Source organism: Zalophus californianus, chromosome 16, assembly GCF_009762305.2.
Source record: "Zalophus californianus isolate mZalCal1 chromosome 16, mZalCal1.pri.v2, whole genome shotgun sequence".
NCBI classification, from domain to species: Eukaryota; Metazoa; Chordata; class Mammalia; order Carnivora; family Otariidae; genus Zalophus; species Zalophus californianus.
This window is the reverse complement of record NC_045610.1, coordinates 9,273,346-9,295,440: the sequence shown is the minus strand read 5'-3', so window position 1 is coordinate 9,295,440 and position 22,095 is coordinate 9,273,346. Positions and strand designations below refer to the sequence as shown.

The 22,095-nt window shown below is 43.3% G+C and overlaps 1 protein-coding gene and 1 non-coding gene across 2 annotated transcripts in view; both read left to right on the top strand.

The window, feature by feature from the left end:
* Positions 1 to 20,219, top strand: part of TEKT3 (tektin 3) — a 46,355-nt gene extending 26,136 nt beyond the window's left edge. The window contains exons 4-8 of the mRNA XM_027626301.2: positions 792 to 862; positions 4,896 to 5,039; positions 7,509 to 7,731; positions 11,036 to 11,190; positions 18,748 to 20,219. Coding sequence (XP_027482102.2) covers positions 792 to 862; positions 4,896 to 5,039; positions 7,509 to 7,731; positions 11,036 to 11,190; positions 18,748 to 18,964 — 810 coding nt within the window. The 3' untranslated portion in view covers positions 18,965 to 20,219. The remainder of the gene's footprint in view (positions 1 to 791; positions 863 to 4,895; positions 5,040 to 7,508; positions 7,732 to 11,035; positions 11,191 to 18,747) is intronic.
* On the top strand, positions 6,610 to 6,713 carry LOC113908431. The gene has a single exon (XR_003515493.1). It is a non-coding gene; the product is annotated as a U6 spliceosomal RNA (small nuclear RNA).
* Positions 20,220 to 22,095: the final 1,876 nt, after the last annotated feature.

Below are 22,095 nucleotides of genomic sequence, written 5' to 3'. Positions count from 1 at the left end.
AGGCTTCCCGCTGAGCCAGGAGCCCGATGTGGGGCTCGATCCCAGGACCCTGGGATCATGACCTGAGCCGAAGGCAGACGCTTAACCATCTGAGCCACCCAGGCGCCCTGAGAAATGTTTACTTAATACGTCTCTGATATAACACATGCTGCGTAATAGCATATATATCCTCGAGGCATCAGAATGCCATGTGTGTGGTCAAGTAGGGCAGTGTACAGAGGTGTTTGTCTGAGTGTAGGAGCTGAGCTGCGGGGTACAGGCAATGGAGGGAGGGCTGGCCTCCCGGTGTGGAAGTCAAATTTCTATTTGGACCAAAGAGCTGGGTCTGTTGCGGTTATATGCACTGCCAGAGGGAGATCCCTTTTTGGCTGCCCCTTTCCCTCCCCAGTTTACTTTGTCTTGGAAGAATAGTTATTATAAAAGAAGCCTGCACTGAGTTCAACCTTGCACATCACCAGAATTTATTTACTAACTTATTGTTATATTGTTTTAGTTAAGGGCCAGAGATAAAAACAAAGACAAATCCTACAGTTTTACTCCTGTCCCAAATTGTTCCATAATATAATTTTCCTGTAGCCCTATAAAGGGGTGAACCTCAGTTTAATGTTTAGATTGCAGGACCATGAGGGCATAAAGGTAAATAAGTGGGTGTAAAAATTGTTTTCTTGTTTTAGTTGACAATTTTTTTTCCAGGAAGAGTTTTCCTTTGTTGATGTTTTGTTACATTGTTGACTTTGGATGTTATACCCAATGATGAAAACATTAATGTGTTTTTTTTTTCAATTGAGTAGGAAGTTGATATTATTCTGTGTTGTCAAGAAAGGATGAAGCTGCATTTGGATAAGGCCATTGCTCAACTTGCGTAAGATCTTTCACTCTATATACAATTTAAAATCTATCTCAAAACTATGCTTTCATGCCTCCCATTCAAATTTCTCTTAGCTTCTCATGTAAGGATTTCTTATATATGGATACACATGCACACACACACGTGCACATATACATTTTTATTTGGAGGTTGAGATGAGTTCTTGGAGTGCTTGCTTTAAATTTGTAGCTAAAGAAATAATTTTGAGGGGCGCCTGGGTGGCTCAGTCAGTTAAGCATCAGGCTCTTGGTTTCAGCTCAGGTCATGATCTCAGGGTTATGAGATTGAGCCCTGTGTGGGGCTTTGTGCTCAGCATGGCGTCTGCTTGAGATTCCCTCCCCCTCTGCCTCTCCCCAAACTTACACATGCAGGCACGTGTACTCTCTCTCTCAAATATATAAATAAAATCTTAAAAAACTAATTTTGAGATGCTAAAGAAAGGATTTCTGCCCTACCTTGGAGTATGGCTAAGATTTCTTTTAACTCAAAAGACTTTCATTCTTTGAGGAGAGATTGACTTGTATATATTCAGCCCAACAGCTGGATAAGTGATGAATTGTGGCTCACTTTCATGATTATTTCCATAGCTCCTTAAAGACTCAGCCTTCTCTGATTTCCCAGGGACCCTTGGTACCTGCTTCCCGGTGCTCTGGTTATACCATTGCAGCGCTGTAATCGTTCACCCATCCTACTCTCTCCCAGAATACAAATCCCTCTTTTGTTGGCAATAGTAGATAGTAGGTACTTAATATTTACGGTGGGGACTGCGGCGGGGGAGAATAATAATCAAAAGAAGGTCTTAAGCCATGATAACAGCCGTCAGCATAGAAAACACATTGGTTGAGCCTCTTTCCTAACATGACTAGAAAGATGAATGTTCATCTGATTATGGCCATGGAAAACAGCATCGAATATGTCACCCAAAGGAAAGGATGCTTCTGCTTATACTGACCTTGTCAGGGATAAGGTGTGAGACCCTGAAAAGAATACGTGTTATAGAGGTATCAGTTCTGCTTGTTTGTTTGCCCACTGTGCCCATCAGGATTGATGCTCCACCGGTTGGTGAAGTTTAGATGGCTGGCATCTCTTCCTAGCTGTGATTGGAAGTGTTCTTTAGTCTAGAAATGTTGAGGATGGATAGAAGATGAGTTAAGGATGACTTACTGCACATGGTTTGGTAAACTATACTGTTTACCTGAGCTATAAATACAAAGCAGTGCAGTTCTGATATTACTTTTTGGCTTCTGCTGCCTAGAAATCAGAGAACCACAGTTTAGCGTCGTTCACAGAACGGTGTCTGTTCTGTTTTCTTCGGGTCCAGTTCCCAATCCTATTTTCTTTTATAACCTAAAATCTGCAGCTCATCCTCCACGTTCTTCACTCTTCTTGCCCAGATTGTTCCACGGCTACATCTTCATATCAGTCTCTGCTACAAACCGCCTCATCTTCCCAGCCCTGTTCAGGTCTTTGCAGAAAGTTCTGGCTCCATGTATGACTTGTGTGGAACCTTTGTTGGTGATCCTTTAAAGACCTTGGTTTTCGTTTAATACGCAGTGGATAAAACGTCTACCTCATTTCCTGGGATGGTTTCTCCAGGGTTTATGGAATTCTTAACGTGGTCATTGGGCTTGGTGCAGTGGAGGCGATGGGAGGAGGGTTTCTCAACTCTATTTGCTTTGGAACACCCAACAAAGGCCTCAGTTTGGATCTCAGTTGAAAATGGAATGCACCAACATGGCAGCCAAGATTTTTCCCATCTTGGGCTATAAGACAGGTGGATGGGGTGCTGCCTCAAGCACCTTCCTTAAGGAGGTTCTGAGGTTAGGTCAGAGGTGGTCAAGGGTGTATCAGCCCAAGAGAGGAAGGGTGTGGGGCCTCATGGTCCCAGGCCTCAAATGAGAAAGGCCTTTAATCCCAGAGTTTCAACACAATAACCTGAGATGGGAGATTGAACACAGAAATATCAAGGGGAGGCAGCTCTCTCACTTTCATCTCTTGCACGTGTTTTAGAATTCACAAAAGTGTTTCAGGATCAAAATGCAGGTTACTGGCATGTTGCTACCCTCATTTCTGTTTCACACAAAAAGAAGAGCTCTGATAAGTCAAGTGACTTACCTAAAGGTACGAGATAAGCTAAGGGGAAGCTGCAGCTGGAATTAATCTATTCCATTCAACGGAGGCTTTACCAAGTGGCTCCTGTACGCCAAGACCATTTTTTGATGCCAGGAACACCAAAATGATGATCATCTGGTTGTCTTGCTTTTTCAAATACTATCTCTATGCTAATGATCCCTCAATTTTTAGTTCCATCCCAGACCTCTCTCCCAAATTCCAACAACCTCCTTGGTATCTGCACTTGGATGTTGAATGGATGCTCAAGCTCAGTGTGTTGGCTGAACTTCTGCCTTCTTCCCAGCCTACTCTCCCACCTTTGTTGATGGAATTCTGCTATTCCAATTACTCAGCTTCACCTCTCCCCTACCCCTTCATGTTTAATATCCTAGGGGAGTCTCTTGGCTCTCTTTAAAACATACTGAGAATCTGAACACTAGTCACCTCCTTCACGGCTACCCCCTTGGTCCAAGCCACTACGGTCTCTCACCTGGGTAACTGTACCTATCTGTTAATGGGTCTCCCTGCCCCCTACAATCTGTTCTAAACCCAGCACCAAATGATCCTTCAAACTTGTAAGTCAGTGGTCTCTCATTTCACTTGGAGGAAAACTTGACTCCTTCCAATGTCCTCCAGTGAGGCCCTGAGTGATCTGCTTCTTCCTTCTGCAAGTCTTTGCTCAAACATTGCCTCCTCAAGGAGTCCTACTCTGACCATCTTATTTAAATCATCATTCGCATTCTTGTTTCCTTTTTTTCTGCTTTGTTTTCTGCATTGTTCTAACAAACCACATGATTTGCTTATTCATTGGGGGTATTGCCTCTCTCCTCCCTCTAGAGTGTACGCTTCTTGGGTGCCTGGGTGGCTCAGTTGGTTAAGCGACTGCCTTCGGCTCAGGTCATGATCCTGGATCCTGGATCCATCCAGTCCCGCATCGGGCTCCCTGCTCAGCAGGGAGTCTGCTTCTCCCTCTGACACCCCCCCCTCTCATGTGCTCTCTCTCTCTCAAATAAATAAGTAAAATCTTTTTAAAAAAATAGAATGTACGCTTCTTTAGAGAAGAGATGTTTGCTTTGTCCATTGATGCATTCAGGCTTGAACAGTGCCTGACAGGTAGTAGACACTCAGTAATTATTTGTTGAATCAACCACTACATGAGTAAAGACATGGCTCACCTGTCTCCCATGCCCACCCCATGGGTCTATCTCTTTGGTAGTGAGCTGCCAGGTCTCCTCTCTGTTTGGCAGGGCAGGGAGCACCATGTATCTCAGAGCCTCTTCCTTCCCAGGAGGGTGGCTACTGGAGCAGGTGAGCCTGGGGGCCCCCAATTCCTGATCTCCTTTCAATCACTCTGTCTCCGGCCCCAGAGCTCAATACTGATGCTTGGTTTCTACCTCCTGGCAAACTTCTTAGGCCTTATGTGACCGCAAACTGAGGTCACTTATGGAAGGAGGGAGGCTGTCTATAAATGTCTATACCCTATAGAACTTCTTGGGGAATTGCACTCAGGGAGTGGAGGAATTAGGGTATGGAAGAGGAAAAAGAAGAAGGAAATAGAGGCACAGATGTGGGCAGATTACTTTAAACCAGGGTCCTGTCTGGAGCAATGTTTGTGTTAGGAAGACAGATCCCAGGCCTGGGGCTCCAGATACCTGCCTTCTGTTTATCTATACCTTTTCTCCCCCAAGCCCCACCACACACCATGGGAGGGGAAGTGTGGACAGGGTTCTAATTACTCACTTGTATGAACATCTCCAGGGAAGGCTCCTTTTAATTGGGAAGCTGGACATTGTGTGAAAGAGGAGAGACCCAGATAGCAGTAGTGGCTGGGTCCCAGCACAGAAGAGCCAGTTACTCTTCCTCATATCAAATTGTTTCCTAAACCTGAAGCTCTATTTCCCCACTTGTGTTACAGAGCTAACAGAGCTTCCCAGCACGAGCTGGAGAAGGACCTGAGTGATAAACAGATGGCTTACCGAATTGACGATAAATGCCACCATCTGCGAAACACATCAGATGGCGTCAGCTACTTTCGCGGCGTGGAGAGGGTTGATGCGACGTAAGTCAGGCATGAACCACTTCTATGATTTCGATGTCATTTAATTCATTCTTTCTCCCTTCAAAATGACGCAGCTTACAGGTTAAGATGGAAAACATGGGAAGATGTGGGGAAGATAAAACACACAACCTGCTTTGGACGAGTCTTCAGTAAGCATGCGTATTCCCGTCAGGCCTTGGCACTTGCCTCTTCTATTATTTTGTAAAAGAATATTTGTTGTTTACACTTATTGTGGTGAGCACTGAGTAGTGTATAGAATTGTCGAATCACTGTGTTGTACCCCTGAAAGTAACAGGACATTGTAAGTCAACCATACCTCAAAAAGCTCAAAAAGAGCGATTTGTTGTTTGTATTTCTAACTATGAAAATAACAGCTACTTGAAGCAGAGAAACCTAGACAACACAGATGAGCATAAAGAAAATAAAGTGTTGCCAATGTGTTGGATGCCCTGGATTCTGCGGGGCACAAGCTGAAAAAGAACTTCACATTTTATTACCACTGCTTATTAAACTGGCTTCATCAATGGTTTCTTTGCCAGGTCCCTGGATGCAGTCTTGGGTTCATGGTGTTTTTCTAGCCATTCCCTTAAAAAAAAATCAGCCTGATAGATTGAGGTGAAATTCACCTACACCAAAATGCATTTGGTCTAAGCGTACATTTTGGTGAGTTTTGACAAATTTCTATGCCTATGTAACCATGACCACGGTTGAGATGAAGACTATTTTTGTCACCTCAAAGAGTTCCCTTGTTCTCCTTCCCATGCTTACGCCCCCTCCCCCTTTTAAAGTAACCCCTACATGGATTCTCTTTTGTGGGGCTGGTCACCCCCAAAGCGGCCCCATCTCTTAGCATTCCTGTAATAGAGCAGCATGTGCCAACTTTGATTTTTAGATTCTTCAGGTGTGAATCAGATTCAGACTCTATGTCCTATGTGGTCTGCTTGAAATGCCTCTTACTTGGTTTGAGGTGAGCAGTTCCTCTTTTCCTTCTGGGCCGGGGAGTGTGCTGTGATCAAGCCACACACACTGAGCACCTTGCCATCCATCAAGGGCCTTCTCTATTTCCAGCATGAATTTTTAGCCAGCCTTCATGGAATGTCAGGGTATGGAGCATGTAGGGTGTTATTTTGGGTCGCTGTGGCCCGAGCTAACACCTCTAGTCAACAGTAAGAGTCTTATTTGATATCCCATTATATCAACAAGCAAAGAAATGCCACCTGTAAATCCACCATGCCCAATGTTAACTGTTAGCCCTTCTAATATTGTTCCACACATGTACATAGAGATTTATATTTTTAAAGAATGGCATTACACACATACTGTTTATATAGTCTGTCTGACTTTTCATTTCATGATGTATCAAAAACATTGTGAAAAAATTCTGCAACATAAGTTTGCATGCTATATGGATTACTTATTTAAATGTACCATAATTTACTCAGCTTTTTCTTTACTTTTGGACACTTAGACTGTTTTCAGTTTTTTAAGGGTAGTCATAAATATTGATGAAAATTAATATCCTCACGTATACACTTTTGGGTGCATTATTTCCTTATGTTAAATTTCTATATTGCTTGCTTTAGCACATACACTAACATTGGAATGATGCAGAGAAGATGAGCATGGGTCTTGGGCAAGGATGTCACACAAATTCACGAAGCACTCCTTATTTTTAGTCCTAGAGATGTAAAGTAGAGCTTCGTGACTATAGTTAATGATACTGAGTTGTATATTTTGAAAGTTATTAAGAGAGTAGAACGTAACAGTTTTGATTGAAGAAAAAATAACTATGTATGGTGATGGATGTTAACGAAATTTATTGTGACAATCAATTCGCAATGTAGACATGTATCAAATTATTATGTTGTTTACCTATCTGAAAATAATGCATGTTATATGCCAATTATATCTCAGTAAAAATTTCCATAAATGGAATTTCTGGGTTATACACATTTGATAGGGTCTTGGTGTATGTTGTCCTCTATCATGGTTCTACCAATTCAAACCTTTAAAAACATGAAAATTCATGTTTCATTCACCAGAAAATTATCATTCTCTTCAGTCTTTGCTATTCTGATGAAGGGTTATTAGTAGGTTGCTGTTTTCCTTAGTACTCCTTTGATTACTCTTGAGGTTGGATATTTTCTCATATGCTTATCGGGCCAGTGAGACACATTTCTTATGAGCCCAAAATACCCATATCCTTCACCCATCCCCTGCTCCTGCCTCCCCTCCCTGCTGATTGGCAGAGGACTTAGTGTATGCTCTGGATTTACAGAAACTAAGCAGAAAAATAAGGAACAATTAAGAAAAGTTTTAAATAAGCTTTCCTCTGATGTTTATACTTTATGCAATAAACCAGGATTCAGTGATGGGGGTTTCCCCCTTTCACAAAACGAATGATCGCTTACAGTCTGTCTAGGCTGATTCATCATTGTCACCATTGTATGGTTCTACTTTTTTTTCCAGGGTCTCAGTGCCTGAGTCCTGGGCCAAATTTACAGATGACAATATCCTCCGTTCCCAAAGTGAACGAGCAGCCTCTGCCAAGCTAAGAGACGACATTCAAAACCTCTTGGTTGTGACTGCCAATGAGATGTGGAATCAGTTCAACAAAGTGAACTTGTCTTTCACCAATCGCATTGCTGAGACTGCAGATGCTAAAAATAAGATTCAGATTCACTTAGCAAAGGTAAATCAAGTGCCAGTGGTACCCCTTAGCTGACCTGGATAGATAGAGCAGGGGGCTCTGGGATCACAAATCTCTCACCACTCCTGGAGAGACGCCATAAGATGCATGAACTCCTGGCTATATAGACTAAGAAAACTTAAAAACAGTACAAAGCACACCATTTATTTTAGCCAGGTAGGCAGGTGTCAAAATGAAATTGGAATCCACTGGGGGGGGGGGGGCGGTGGTTTGGAATACAAAGAATGCACTATGCGCTGAAAGGTTCCTAGTATTTAATAGAAACAAAAATATTATGATTAAAGTTTCATGAACCACTGTATGTAACTAGGAAGTGAATTTATTATTAGAACATATGGTAGGAATGTTTTCTGTTAAATTATTTCAGGACCTTTCTCTGGAATACAAAACCAAATACAGGAAACTATTAGGTAGTTCAAAGTGTTTCTGATATTGAACTTTTTAAAGTGCTCTAGGCATAAGCATTTTACAATAATAAAATGAGGGATTTAAGCAGAATTTGAGTGTTTCAAGATAAACAAGGAGCTCTTTATTTAGCATTGGTCTTGGAGCTCGTATTATTTCTGTGGATTATGCTGCCTATAGGTTTTCATTTCTTATTTTAAGAACCTGACACAGTTGGCCATGTGTGCTGGAAGGTGGTATTATCCAATTGAGGGCGCCATGTTTTCTCAGACTGCAGCAATTTAACTCCCTTTCTCATGGTGTCTTCTTTGAGCAACAAATACTTATTGGACGACAGAGAGAAGGGCAGAGAGAAGTATAATATGCAGTTTTGGTCCCAGGAAGCTTATATTTGTGAAGATGTGCATACGTAGGACAAGCTCATGAACAATTAGTAACTACAATAGAAAATCACAGATCGCGGTTGCCAGATAACAGATGCAGAAAGTGTTGTTGGGGTTTGGAGAAAGAGGTGAACCTTCGGGGCGGGGGGACGACATCTCGAAAAAAGCCTCAGGAGGTAGCCAGTCAGAGGTTGAGTTCGGATCTATAAATGGAGGGCGTGTGTCCTGGGAGAGAAGCTTGCAAAGGCAGCCTGGAGCCAAGCTGTAGAGACATTGATGGGAAGGTATCCACTGGGCAGTACGAAGCTATTCTAAAGGCTTCTAGAAGGCTGACCTGATGGAGTCCCTTTGTTCAACAAATTTTTATTTACTTCTGCATTAGTTCCCTGGGGAACAACAAAAAAAACCACAAAAGTCATTTTTTTCCCCCCCACAATTCTGGAACCTAGAAGTCCAAGATCAAGGTGTCAGCAGGGTTGGTCTCCTCTGAGGTCTATCTCCTTGGCTTGAGACGGCCATCTCCCTTTGTCTTCACTTGCTCTTCCCTCCAGGCGTGCCTGCGTCCTAATCTCCCCTTCTTCTTCTTCTTTTTTTTATAATATATACTTATATTTTACTAAATCTTTATGACAAGTATAACAATATATGAAACATAGGTATGTACCTGAATACCAGAAAATTTATACACATAAACCATTTAATAAATGTGCAAAATAGAGTCCACCCACAGCACATTAAAAACTAAAGCTATCAAAAGTTTAGTTGGTTTCCCAATAATTTATGTGGCGAAGCTAAACTTTTCTATAATCCTTATTATTTTACTTGCATTTCTAATCTCCCCTTCTTATAAGGACAGCAGTCCTATTGCACTAGGATGTACCCTAATGATCTCATTTTAGCATAATTACTTCTTTCAAAGGATCCATCTCCAAATACAGTCATATTCCAAGATACTGTGGGGGTGGTGTTTAGGACTTCAGCACAGAAACTTTCCTGGGGGTGGGCAGGAGGATAGCATTCAGGTTAGCACAGCTACATTGGAGGTACCGTGCTGGGCGCTTTGGGGTATGCACACATGAACAACACGCTGGCCCTGACATCTTGTATCTTAGAGTGAGACAAGACATGAAAGTAGAAAGGACCAGAAAGGTGCAGAAAGCACTCCTTGCAGCTGCAGATAAAACGTTAAGTAGTTTAGCAGAAGGAAGAGTTATTTCCACTGGGGAGAGACAGGGATGGCTTCAGGCGGCAGGGAACCCCTGAGGGTGGCTTCGGCGATAGGAACAGTGCAATGATCTTCAACAGATTGTTGAAGGCTTGGGAGGGAGGTCAAAGCTTAAGTGACAGATTTCAGGGCTCCTGGATTATGCAAGTGCTGAATCCATGAGGTTACAAATGACCATAGAATCCATGAGAGCTCTGCAGGGGAGAAAGGATGGAGCAGAGAAGTGGCTCAAGACAGAGCCTTGCACTGGGAAGTGGTGAGGAGCAGCTACAGAGAGAGGCAAGGAATTAGGACAGCAGCTGGCCAGAGGAGACAAAACAGGGCAAGGGTTTCAAAGAGAGGGAGACACTGGGGAGGGTTATTGTTGACTTTGAGAGTACAGTTTCACGAGGGCCACTGGGTCCAGGAATATAGGGGCCTCCAGATGAGCTGGCCAGAGTGCAGGGCGTGAGCAGGACCGTCGTGGAATGCATGGAGCAGGGACCGCGGCGGGGTGGGGGGTGGGGGTTGGAGGGTACCAGCTGGAGAATGCCCAGGTGGGACTGGGTGAGAGCGTGGGGGTCAAGACACGAGGTTTTACAAGAATTTGGGTGACACTGGGGTGTGTCTCTAGGACACAGGAAGGTGGCTGAGGAAGGGGGGAGTGGTGGACCAATGTGGAGAATTGCAAGTGCAGAAGTCAAAGTCGTAGAAGAAAGAAGAATTGTCGGAGCATAGGAAAGGAGGCCAGGGAGGGATCTGGGTTTATGCAGGTTTTTTTCCTTTAGGAAAAAAAGAATATAAAATCAGGACTCCAAAACTGCCCAGTGCTTCTCCCTCGTAAGGGAGACACTCAGAGACTTGAACTTGGTTTGCTTCTTAACGAGCAGGAAAACATCTCTATGACACTAGTAAGAAGATAAAGAGGCAGGACATACTGATGTGAGGAGGGATGTAAGGGCCATTCAAACCTCATGGCCTCACTTTTTTTCAGAGTTACACACACATATGTGCTGGTAATTATTTAACAATTGGTGATCTGGGGGCTGTGTGTGGGAAGGAGGCTCCGATTTGTTGTATTTGCTCATTTCTGTGTGTAAATACTCTCCACCTGGCAGATTTCACCTGGAGTTGGGAAGAGACACACACAGTCGGCTCTCCACAGATTCCCGGGGACAGGGCTGGGGTGGAGGGAGAAAGGCCCTCAGAGAAACCACCTCCCCACGGGAGAGGGCAAGGTGGGCCTCAGGCCTTAAATGCAAGAGGCCTCAAACATTTGCTTCTCTTCACACAGACCCTGCAGGAGATCTTCCAGACTGAAATGACCATAGAATCCATCAAGAAGGCCATCAAGGACAAGTCTGCCTTCCTGAAGGTGGCTCAGACCAGACTGGATGAGCGCACCAGGAGACCCAACATAGAGCTTTGTCGGGACATGGCTCAGCTACGGTGAGGCGGAAGTGGGCCCTGGGCAGGAAGGGCAAGCTCAGGGTGCTCCTTGGGGCAACCCACCAGCCCCATGGCGGCTCCATGCTCTTTACCAAGGCGCTTCCTTCTGCTTTCACACCGGTCATATGGAAGAGCACAGTAAGAGTCATTGTGTAGGAGCCTTCTTCGGAAGTGTTAATAATTATTAATAATGGGCATAGAGTTTCGGTTGGGGAGGATGCATAAGTTCTGGAGATGGATGGTGGTGATAGACACACGACAGTTTGAAAGACCTTAATGCCACCAAAGTGTACATTGAAAAACAGTTGAGATGGTAAATTTTTTGTGTTATGTACATTTTACCACAATTTAAAAAAAAAGGGAAATGACAACACCATATACAAAAAAAAAAAAGTGATATAAACGTGAAGCCTCATTCAGTGGGGCCAGTGCGGCCTCTGGGTTCCTCTGCGGTTCCCTGGGGTCTGGAGTTTCCAGAATTCCCTCTTAAAAGCAGCAGAGTGCATTGCTTGCTGTGTGGTTTTCAGCTCCTGGGACTCACCAGAATAGGGACTTGTGGTACCAGCTCCACTGACCCCTTTCTGTTTGTTCTCATTGGGCTTTCTGGACACTTAATATCTACTCTCCCCATTTAAGACCATCCTCATGGTTCCCTAGGACACCTTGAGGGTCACTTCAGTTTGTTCTGTTCTCAGTGGAAATCGAAAACAGCTGACCTTCATCAAGCACATCCCCCCATAGACATGGCCATAAGACTCCCATGCTGCCATTCATCCACCCAACACTAGGCATCTTTTATTACGATGATGATTTTAACTTTGAACATTCCTTTTAGGATGGGCTCCTCAGGAATTGGGCAAAACTCCCCCCTCGGGCCCCCCCCCCCGCCCCCGACGTTCTGGCTTCATTTCCAATTTCCCAATACCTGTCAGCTTGTCTTTTCTTCCTGGATTTCTCCATGGCTTTTCTCAGGGCATGAAATGCTCTGTGCAGAAGCAAATCAAATTTATAGCAACTAGAGGAACAAGGGGGCTGCACTTGAACTCCAAATTCCTTTCTGGTGCCGTGGGGAAATGCCACTAGTCTCCATCTCCTACCTGGTTCCATGATGGGATTCCCTCATCATCACAAAGGATTGATCCTAGGGATAAAGCAGCTTTGAGCCCTGCCAAGGAAGCAAGTGTGGATTTCTTGGAGCGTAAGGGAGATCCTTGTTGGGCCAACAACGATGAAGACAAGAAAGATGGTGAAGTGGCAGGAGTAGAGTAGGCTGCCGTATATGGATCTCATTCTGTGCTGAGCCCCATCCTCAGCCCCTTACACGACCTCATTCATCATCTGCATTTCACAAATAAGGAAACTGAGGCAGAAGCAAGCGTGTTGCATGACGTGGTCGGTAGAGGCATGGTTTGGGTCCTTGCCTGCCTCACTGCAGAGCCCTATCCAACCAAACCAACCGTTTGCTTCTGCTTCCCCCATCTTTCACACGTATGGTGCTTTTATCATCCCCCTATCGTGCGCCCAGCCCCATCCAACCTCCTCAATGCCCTTATGGAGTGAGTCAGCCAAGCAGGTACTGTATCCCCATCTCTCTCTCACAGAGGATGAAACCGAGGGTCACAGAGGAGATCTTTACGGCAAAACGCCCTACCCATACAGCATGCATGTTGTCTGTGTTGGATTGCCAACGAACGAGCTGCACTTCTCCTTGTAGAGCTGTTGTCTGGGCCATAGCCATATGGGTGTGCACCCATGCTGGCTACACATTTCCCCAAGTGGGTTCCAGAGAACCCCTCTTCCTTCACAGCCCGTTCATTATTTAGGATTAGCTGTCCTCCACTCCAGAGGCCCGTCGGCGGTGTCCACGCGCTTCCGAAGAGCGTGCCAGTGAGTACGCGGCCATCTGGCCAGTTGGAATTAGACCACAAATTGTGGCTTTCTGCAAATCATATTAGGGGAAATTGAGCGAAGTTTTATTCTCTGCGTTTCTGCAGAGTCACCAGAAGTAGAGACGGGGATCCATCAATTGTTCAGACTGGCATTGGACAAGCCCGGGGCTGTTTTTTAAAATGGTTTTGAGCAGGGGTGGCTGGGTGGCTCAGTCGTTAAGCGTCTGCCTTCGGCTCGGGTCATGATCCCGGGGTCCTGGGATCGAGCCCAGCATCGGGCTCCCTGCTCGGCGGGAAGCCTGCTTCTCCCTCTCCCACTCCGCCTGCTTGTGTTCCTGCTCTCGCTGTGTCTCTCTCTGTCAAATAAATAAATAAAATCCTTAAAAAAAATAAAAGGGTTTTGAGTAATGGTCTAATTTGACATTGGAGTTATCAGACAATAGGCATTGAAGGCTGCTCCACAGAAGCCGACTTATTTTTACTTCTTTCCCCCCTTCGCAGCTACATGAATTTACTTTCCCTTTGCTTCCTATGGAATCCATACTATGTCCATTTCCTCTGCCCCCTTATTGACTTTAGGACAAAACCTACTTTTGTTTCCGTAAGGATTTCTTGTTCAAGTATTGTTGCCAAGAAGACCACGGGCTCAGGGGAGCGAGGACAGAGATAAATAGCAGTTTTCATTTCGAGACTTTTATTTTCATTTACAGTGTTCTGAACAGGTCCTTTCAAAAGCAATTCTAACCATTTTTGGCATTTTTGGTGGCAGGCCACACCAGGTTCTGCTTTGCTTCAATAATCTTGGCACATTTAGGGGGGAAAAAACCCCAAACAACAACAACAACAAAAAAAAAACCCCAAAAATGACGGTAGCTTCATTTGTGTTTGAATGCAAAACGTTTTTTTTCAGTTCTGTAATTTCCCCCCAAAATGAGGGGTTTCAGCAGAACAGTTCTCTATGATCTGCCAAGAACAAGGAAGCCGAGGCAGAGATGTGGCCTTGATGGGTGAGAATGTGTTTCTAAGGGCACAAGGGGAGGGGAGCACAGGACCTCCCAGCCGTATTCACGCAGCAGCAGGAGGAAGGGTACTAGCAGTCTGCATTTTGTAGATCTTTTCCCTTTCCCCCAAAAACAGAAAGAAAAAAAAAATCATTGATCTTTCAACATCTGTATTTTCAAAAGTTCTCTACCGGGATAAATTTTCCACTAGACTAGTGTTTGTCAGCTAGGAGTAAGGACTCAGATCATTGTGCTCCGTTTCCTGCCTCTGGGCTCAGGGTTCCTTCTGAAGCCAGCGGAGTAGTGCAGGGGAAGGTGAGAGGCGGGTCCGGCGCGATTATACACAACCCTACTTCCATAAACCCCATCCCTGGTACCGTTGCGGCAACCACCCCAAGTACCTGTTTCTTTGCTAGTGATACTTTATACCCTGGGATCTTCCAAGAGACTTTCTTTTTAATCCACCTTGATCGAAGCAACAACAGAAATGGGCTTTTAGATCGGTTCTCCGATTTTGTGTTTACCAATCGGAGACCAAAGGAAACTTTAGGCACTTAGGTTTCAGTTCCTTCCCCTGCCCCACGGAAAGTCTTTCTGTTTTCTTAACAGTGCAGCTTCTAAGATGAAGGGAAATGTATTGTGTGGATCTTCACAGCTTATTGTTGCTTCTGTGAGCCTTTTGTGAGCACCTTGCCCCTTTGGGGCTGCCTGCAGGTGTCTTGGGAGCAGGCCCCTCCGGGCTGGTATAGGTGGCCATGGCAGAGCAGATAAATTTGCCCTGTTGCCCTGTTGTGGTGTTGGTCTCTAAAGGCCAAAGAGAGTTTAAGTCCCTCAAAATTGTGTTTCCTTTTGGCAAAATATTTACCGCATTCTTTCTGGCTTTAAAAGTAGCATCTGTTCGTGATAGAAAAAAATCAGAAAAAGGAAGTAAAAAATAAAACCCATCTTTATTCTTTGTGCCATCGAGGGATAACCGAGGTTAGCGTTTTTTTGTATTTGCCACCAGGCATGTTAACAAAATTGTGATCATGCTGCCTATGGGATTTTCTGTCCTGACTTTGTCTTTATTTTATTTTTTAAAGATTATTTATTTGAGAAAGAGAGAGCGAGAGAGCATGGGCGCATGAGTGGGGGAGGGGAGGGGAGGGGAGGGCAGGGGCAGAGGGAGGCTGATGGGGGCTCCATCCCAGGACCCTGAGATCATGACCTGAGCTGAAGTCAGACGCTTAACTGACTGAGCCATCCAGGCGCCCCTATCTTGACGTTTTCTTCTTTAAAAAAAGATTTTATTTATTTATTTGAGAGAGAGAGAGAGAATGAGAGACAGAGAGCATGAGAGGGAGGAGGGTCAGAGGGAGAAGCAGACTCCCCGCTGAGCAGGGAGCCCGATGCCGGACTCGATCCTGGGACTCCAGGATCATGACTTGAGCCGAAGAAAGTCGCTTAACCGCTTAACCCCTATCTTGACTTTTCAAATCAACACCATATTGTGAGTTTCTTCCCCCACGGCAATTCTCTTTTTTTCTCAAGTGTTGCTTGCATTGCTTCCATCATGTGGCCAGAGCATAGGTTATCATTAGGTATGAATGCTGTTTCCTCTTGTTTTCTCAGACTACTACTCAACACAAGATAACACTGCAAAGAAATTATTCCTTTATTCTTCTATGTCACACGTTTCACCGTATTTTTCCCTGCAAGTTTTCTTGTTCAATTTCACAAGTAAGATTGAGATGCTTTCTGATGTTAAAATGAATTCAACGAATACAGATCTCTATGGGAGTCCGAAATGAGAACCCCCTTCCCTGCTCTCTTGTCTCCCCTCCACTCAGCCTGAACAGGGGCTTCTGATTTGGTGCATCTCCTTAAAAATGTGCCGTTTGTCCTCTAGGAAGAAGAGAGCATGGAGGGTTTGGGGTAGAAAAATTGTTGCTTTGGTACCATCTTAATATTCTGTGAGAGCCCACTTCGTGCCGGGCACTACATGGGCCCCTCTGGTGGGGTTGCCCGATTTTGCAAATCGAAACTCAGGATGGCCAGTAAAATTTGAGTTTCAGCTAAACCATGAAGGGTTTTCAGTATAAATATATCCCAGATATTCAGAAAGACAGAAAGTAGAATGGTGACTGCCAGGGGCTCAGGGGTATGGGGAGTCGGTGTGTCATGAGGACCGAGTTTTAGTTTTGCAAGGTAAGGAGTTCCGTGCATGGACGGTGGTGATGGTTGCACATCAGTGTGAATGCAGGGAATGCTGCTGGAACTGTTCACCCAAAAATGGTTAAGACGGTAAATTCTCTGTTGTGTGTCTTTGATCACAATTAAAAAAATACTTACACTAAAACAATTGCACATGTATCTGAAATTCAAATTTAACTGGGCATCCTGTGTATCAACCTGGCCACCCTACACGGTGGGAATTACAAATAGAAATGGTCTTACCCAAGGGGGTCCTGGATGCTGAAGCCAACATCCCAGGTCTCTGCTTCTGTCCTTTGCTTGCAGCGAGCTGAGACGGTAGGGGCAGGAAATGGGACCCAGTTCCTTATTATGGCCAGTGAGACTCCTTATTTCCTTTTTAGTTTCCTGGATAACTGTGCGAAGCTTATAAACACATGTGGGCCGCGTGCCTGTGGGGAGGGCAGCTCATCAGTCCCCCAGCTCAGTTTCCTTGTCTGTGAAACAAGGAAGCTGGGCTTGATGACCTCTCACATTTATTTTCCAGCTGCAGAGTTCTGTGAAGCTAGACTGTTGCCTTGGTTTAATAATAATTTTAACATGGCCTGGATATTCTTCTGTGCTGGTGAAAACCCTTTCTATCCCTAAGGACACACATATCTTTATGTGGCCGCTGTTCTCTTTACATTACTGTATGTTTTATGTTTTTTTTTTTTTTTTAAGTAGGCTCTACACCCAACGTGGGGTTTGAACTCATGACCCTGAGGTTGAGAGTCGCATGCTCTACTGAATGAGCAAGCCAGGCACCCCTGTATTACTATATATTTTAATTAATTCCATGCACCTCCAGTCTGCTGATAAATGGATTCCCAAATAAAGAAGACCTTAATATTGAATCACTAGTTACAATTTGATAAATTTGAGTTGTGTTTTTAGCTGATCAGAGTTAGGCAGGGGAGCAGCATGGTCATTAAAAGCAGCTGATGGGTAGTTCCATGCAAAACTGTAAGGAGAGTTACCTACATTTCTTATACCTCAGTTTTGTCATCTGTAAAATGGGGATGATCACAGTATCTACCTCACGGTCTTGTTATGAGGATCAAATCGTCTGATCGTGTAAAGTACTTAGAATAATATATACATATACATGATAGTATGCATGTAGTATATATGTAATAAAGTAGTTAATAAATGTGTTGCTATTATTATTATTGTCTTTTTATAAACTGTTCCCTAATTTTTTTCTTAAGTGACCACATAGTCATCTCTCCTCAATATAATTGGCCAAATCAGTGGGTAAAGGAGCCCCTGCTTAATTGCTCCCCAGGAAGAGAAAGACTTTCTAAATATAAACACAATGGAAGAAATCACAAAGAAAGAGAAAGATTTGGCTTACTGTAAAAAAACCTGAAATCTTACATATAATAAAAACATCATAACCAAAATTAAAAAGGCAAAAACGAATTAGGGAAAACATTTGCCAGAAGCAAAGCAGACCAAAAAAAAAAAAAAAAAAATCAGTATGCCTAATATGGAAAGAGCTCTTTGCAAATGAGTCAGATAAACAGTAATACCTCAGTAGAAAGGGAGCAAAGGAGAGAAGCAGTTCACAGAAGAAATGCAACAAGCAACAAGGCCAATAGACACCTAGGGGAAGTTTGCTAATAATCAGGGAAATGAAAATTCAGACAGTATTGACTAATATAATTTGAGGAGATGTTATAGGTTTTTCCAATGAAATGAATTTTTTTTGTCTTAATGAAAAAAATGTGTCTTTTTTTTTTTAAATCATCACAGGGTAATTAGAACTATTAGAACTACAACCTGTTTCACCATTTATATAGCTGATTTCAAGCCTTATCCTGTTCTATTACGTTTTCGACAATTACAAATATATTTAGTCTGGAAGCTTGAGGCATTGCCTTGGGATGTTGCTGGGAGGCAGGGGCATTATAATTTCAGGAGTGTCCCATTAACTAACCCCTCCCACCGCTATTGTGCTGAATTCTAGCCACTGAGTAAACTTGGGTGTCCCCCTCTTCCTAACAATGAAAATAATTCCGCCGATAAAAATGTAAGAAAGTCCAGCTAAGCTTTGATTTTTCCCATTTTTACTATTTAAAAAAATGTCACATGTTTACAAGTTTTCCCTCTTTAAAAAATATCATAACTTAATGTGTGTGTGTGTATGAAAACTTGATGGTAAATTTGATGGTGTCCCTAAAGTGTGCTTAGTTTGCATTTTGGATTCTGGGTGTTGCAAATGGGAGTGGCGCTGGCCTGATTCTAGAACCACAAGGAAGCCCAGGAGTGCTTCCTCTGCATGTTTGTTCTGACATTGGGATGACCCGTGTGCCTCTGGGGGCTCCGTGTGCACTCAGCCCGGCAGCTTCCAGTAGGACTTCAATAACCCTGCAGGCCCTTAATTCAGCGCATAACCAGCCTGCAGAGTGTGACTTCTGCTAACCTAACCTGATGCTTCTTTCCTCATGCAGCCTTGTCAACGAGGTGGACGAGGTGGACAGCACCATCCAGACCTTGCAGCAGCGCCTGAGGGACGCGGAGGACACCCTGCAGTTGCTGGTCCACACCAAGGCCACCCTGGAGCATGACCTGGCTGTCAAAGCCAACTCCCTGTACATTGACCAAGAAAAATGCATGAGCATGCGCAAGACCTTCCCCAACACCCTCCGGCTGGAAGGCTTCTGTTAGGGGACCCCGCCAGGAGCCAGCGAAGTGGAACCACAGCCCTGTGGCAGCTAATTTAAACGGAGTGCTAATATCTCCACTTATTAAAGGATTGTGTTGATAGAAATGTAAACAGCGTCCTGTCTCGGAGAGTGTTTTGTTTACGTCCAAACCTTCATTTTCTACTATTTACTAGGCTTCTGAGCTATGGGAAGGATATAAAGAAATATAATCAGTCTAATAGAGAAGGTAAAAAGAAGATTATTTGTATTATTCTTGTTGTTCTCTGTGTAACATGAAATGGCTGGAAAGGAGAAATGTATTTCCTCTAGGTGGTGGGGTCAGGAATCACAAATAGGATGGATTTTCAGCTCTGCCTCAGAGGAAACCCAGAGGAAAGGAGAAAGGCCCTTGGGTATGTAGTGGTTGGGGGTAGTCTGAGCAAAAACAAGGGTGAAACAAATACACAGTGTACTTGGAACAATAATGAGGAGACTGGTTTGATTGTGATTCATAATGCAGGGTCTATAACATGGGGAGGCTTTCAACTCCAGGTCAAGGAGTTGGGAGAGCTGACAGACATCTCCGAGCAGGAAAATGGTCTTATGAAATTGCGATCGAGCAATGATATTAGAGTGATGGCAGTAGAAACAAAGAAAGGAGAGATGCAAAACATATTCTAACCAATCAACAGGACTTGGTAACTCTTTCCGTGGGAACTGAGTGCAAAGGGGTCCAGGATGACAGAGGGGTTGACCCTAGATGGGTTGCAAAATGGGGCATTGCTTAAATTCCAGGAGGTCCTGTGGTTTCCCAGGGGTTATTGTTTAAAATAACTTTTTCTTCATTATAAATGAAAAACATTTGCATGACATATTTTGGAAATGGAGAACACACACACATACCAACTCCTAAAAAGCACACGTTATCATAACACCCAGAAATGGTCACTGAGGTTTGTCAACATTTTATTTTCTGTGCTCTCAATCCCTTTGCTTTGACCTCTATGTGCATATAATATTTATCTACACATGTGGGTAATATGTAATGTTTATGGTTATTTACATATATAAATATGTCACTGGCTGTTTATCCACAGCATCATTTTTGAAAATCTTTCCTTCCTACTTCCAAAAACCAATTCATATTGCTTGTGGGAACTTGAGAAAATACAGACAACAAAAGAAGAAAATAAATGTCTTCTATATTTCTAAACTAACTAGGTATTTTGATATGCATAGATTTTTATTTCTGTATTTATACACTGGTGCTCCTCTCAAAATCGGAATCATTCCAAATAAAGCACCTATTATGTGTCCGATACCATTGTCAGTGCCTCATTCACCTCAACCCATTTATTCTTCTCCACTTAATCATATGTACATTTTCCATGTCATTAAACATCTTTTCACAACTTCATTTTAATGGCTTTTTGACATACCATTGCATGGAGGTTCTAGAATGTTCTATAACCAATTTTTTTAAAAAAAGCGTTTTTACAGTGTGTGGTCATACTGCCCTCCTGAAAATTGTGTTATTTTGTACTCCTGCCAGCAGTCTATGAGAGGGTGTGTCTTTCTGCATCTTTGATAACTCTTTCTGATTTTTTTTTGTTTTTTACCATTCAATACTACAAAAATGATCTTAATTGCTTTAACATCTTGTTCTTTGGACCCTAATGATGTAGAGCATTGTTCCCTGGGCCTTTGAATTTTTTCTGTTAATTGCTTGTTTTTGTTATTTGCCTATTTCCCCTGAGTATTTATCTTTTTTTTTTTTTCCATTTATTGGTGAGAATTCCCTGTATATCAACCACAGGACACTTTCGCCATAGGTACCAAACATGAATTCTTTATACAGCACTCGCCCTTACATTTTGTTTATGGTTTTTAAAGTACAGAGGGTGAAGTGTACAAATGTTTCCATTATGGTTTATTTATGCCTTCGGAGTTACACCGGGAAAGCTCTTCCCCATCTCAAGATTATTTACTTGTAATTTCTTCTAATTCCTCTAGTGTTTTCTGAACTTACATTTAACCATCTGGAATTCAACCTGATAGGATGTCGACAGCATTCTGGGCTTTGATTCCTTTGACACAGAAGTCCTGAGAATGGGGGTTACCGGAGGGAAAGGCTTTCTGCCTGTTATCCTGCTTGTCACTTAGGTGTAGCCCCCTCTCTCCCATTAGCTAGCTAGCAGCTCTCTGTCTAACCTCTCTGCTCCCATCTAAGCGCTGTTGATTAACCCCAAACCCCATCTCTTTCTCTCTTTCTGTTCCTTAAAAGTTTCCCAGACCTTGGTTGGTCAACGTCATGAAACATCTCAAAATGCTGGTAGAGTTGACATAAACGTTGTAAGCTTGGACCAGGGGTATTTTTGTGGTCTCAGTATATCATTTTAGAGATCAAATTGTAGGTTTTTGTCCTTCTCCCTTCACTTCTAATGGAAACAAAGATCTATAAGTTCCACTCGAACACTTAGGCAATGAGAGTAATCAAGCGTTGATAGTCATAGCTTTTAGACGACAGTAAGAATAAACAGAAATCCCACATGTCTCTAAGTTGTTATATGTTTCGGGGAAAATCTTACCGACTTTTTCCATGAATTGTTACCTTTTTTAAGGACTATATGCCTGTGGAGTTTTTTCCCTTAAACATACGTTGTTGGCACTGCAAGAACGTGCTGGGAAGAAAACGTAGTTCAGACACAGAAAAAGGCCAGTTTTCCTGTTATTTCGGTAAACCGTGGGCAAGGCTAAGTTCCACAAATAAACATTCGGTTACTAGTCTTAAATGTTGTGGCCACTTCACGAGGATAAATATTCTAATGCTGAAATCCACGAACAGCTAAGAATCACAAAGTGCGATCCTGTTTAAGAATCACAGGCCTGCAAATATCAACACAGGATGTGGCTTTATATATTCAGGCCCCAAGTATCTTTAATAGTATGTGGCTTTAAGAAGGGCTGCTGGAATGTCAAAGGCTTCCACCTTCCCCAAGCATCATTCAGATTTAGAAATGCGCGTAACTGCCCTTAAATAGCCAAGTCACCTATAATTTTAGTAATTTCCATTTATGCCTCAGGGGAAGTGTTGTCATAAACACCTCACCTGGCACTTTTGAGTCCTGAGTTCATGCTGTAAATAGCTGAGCT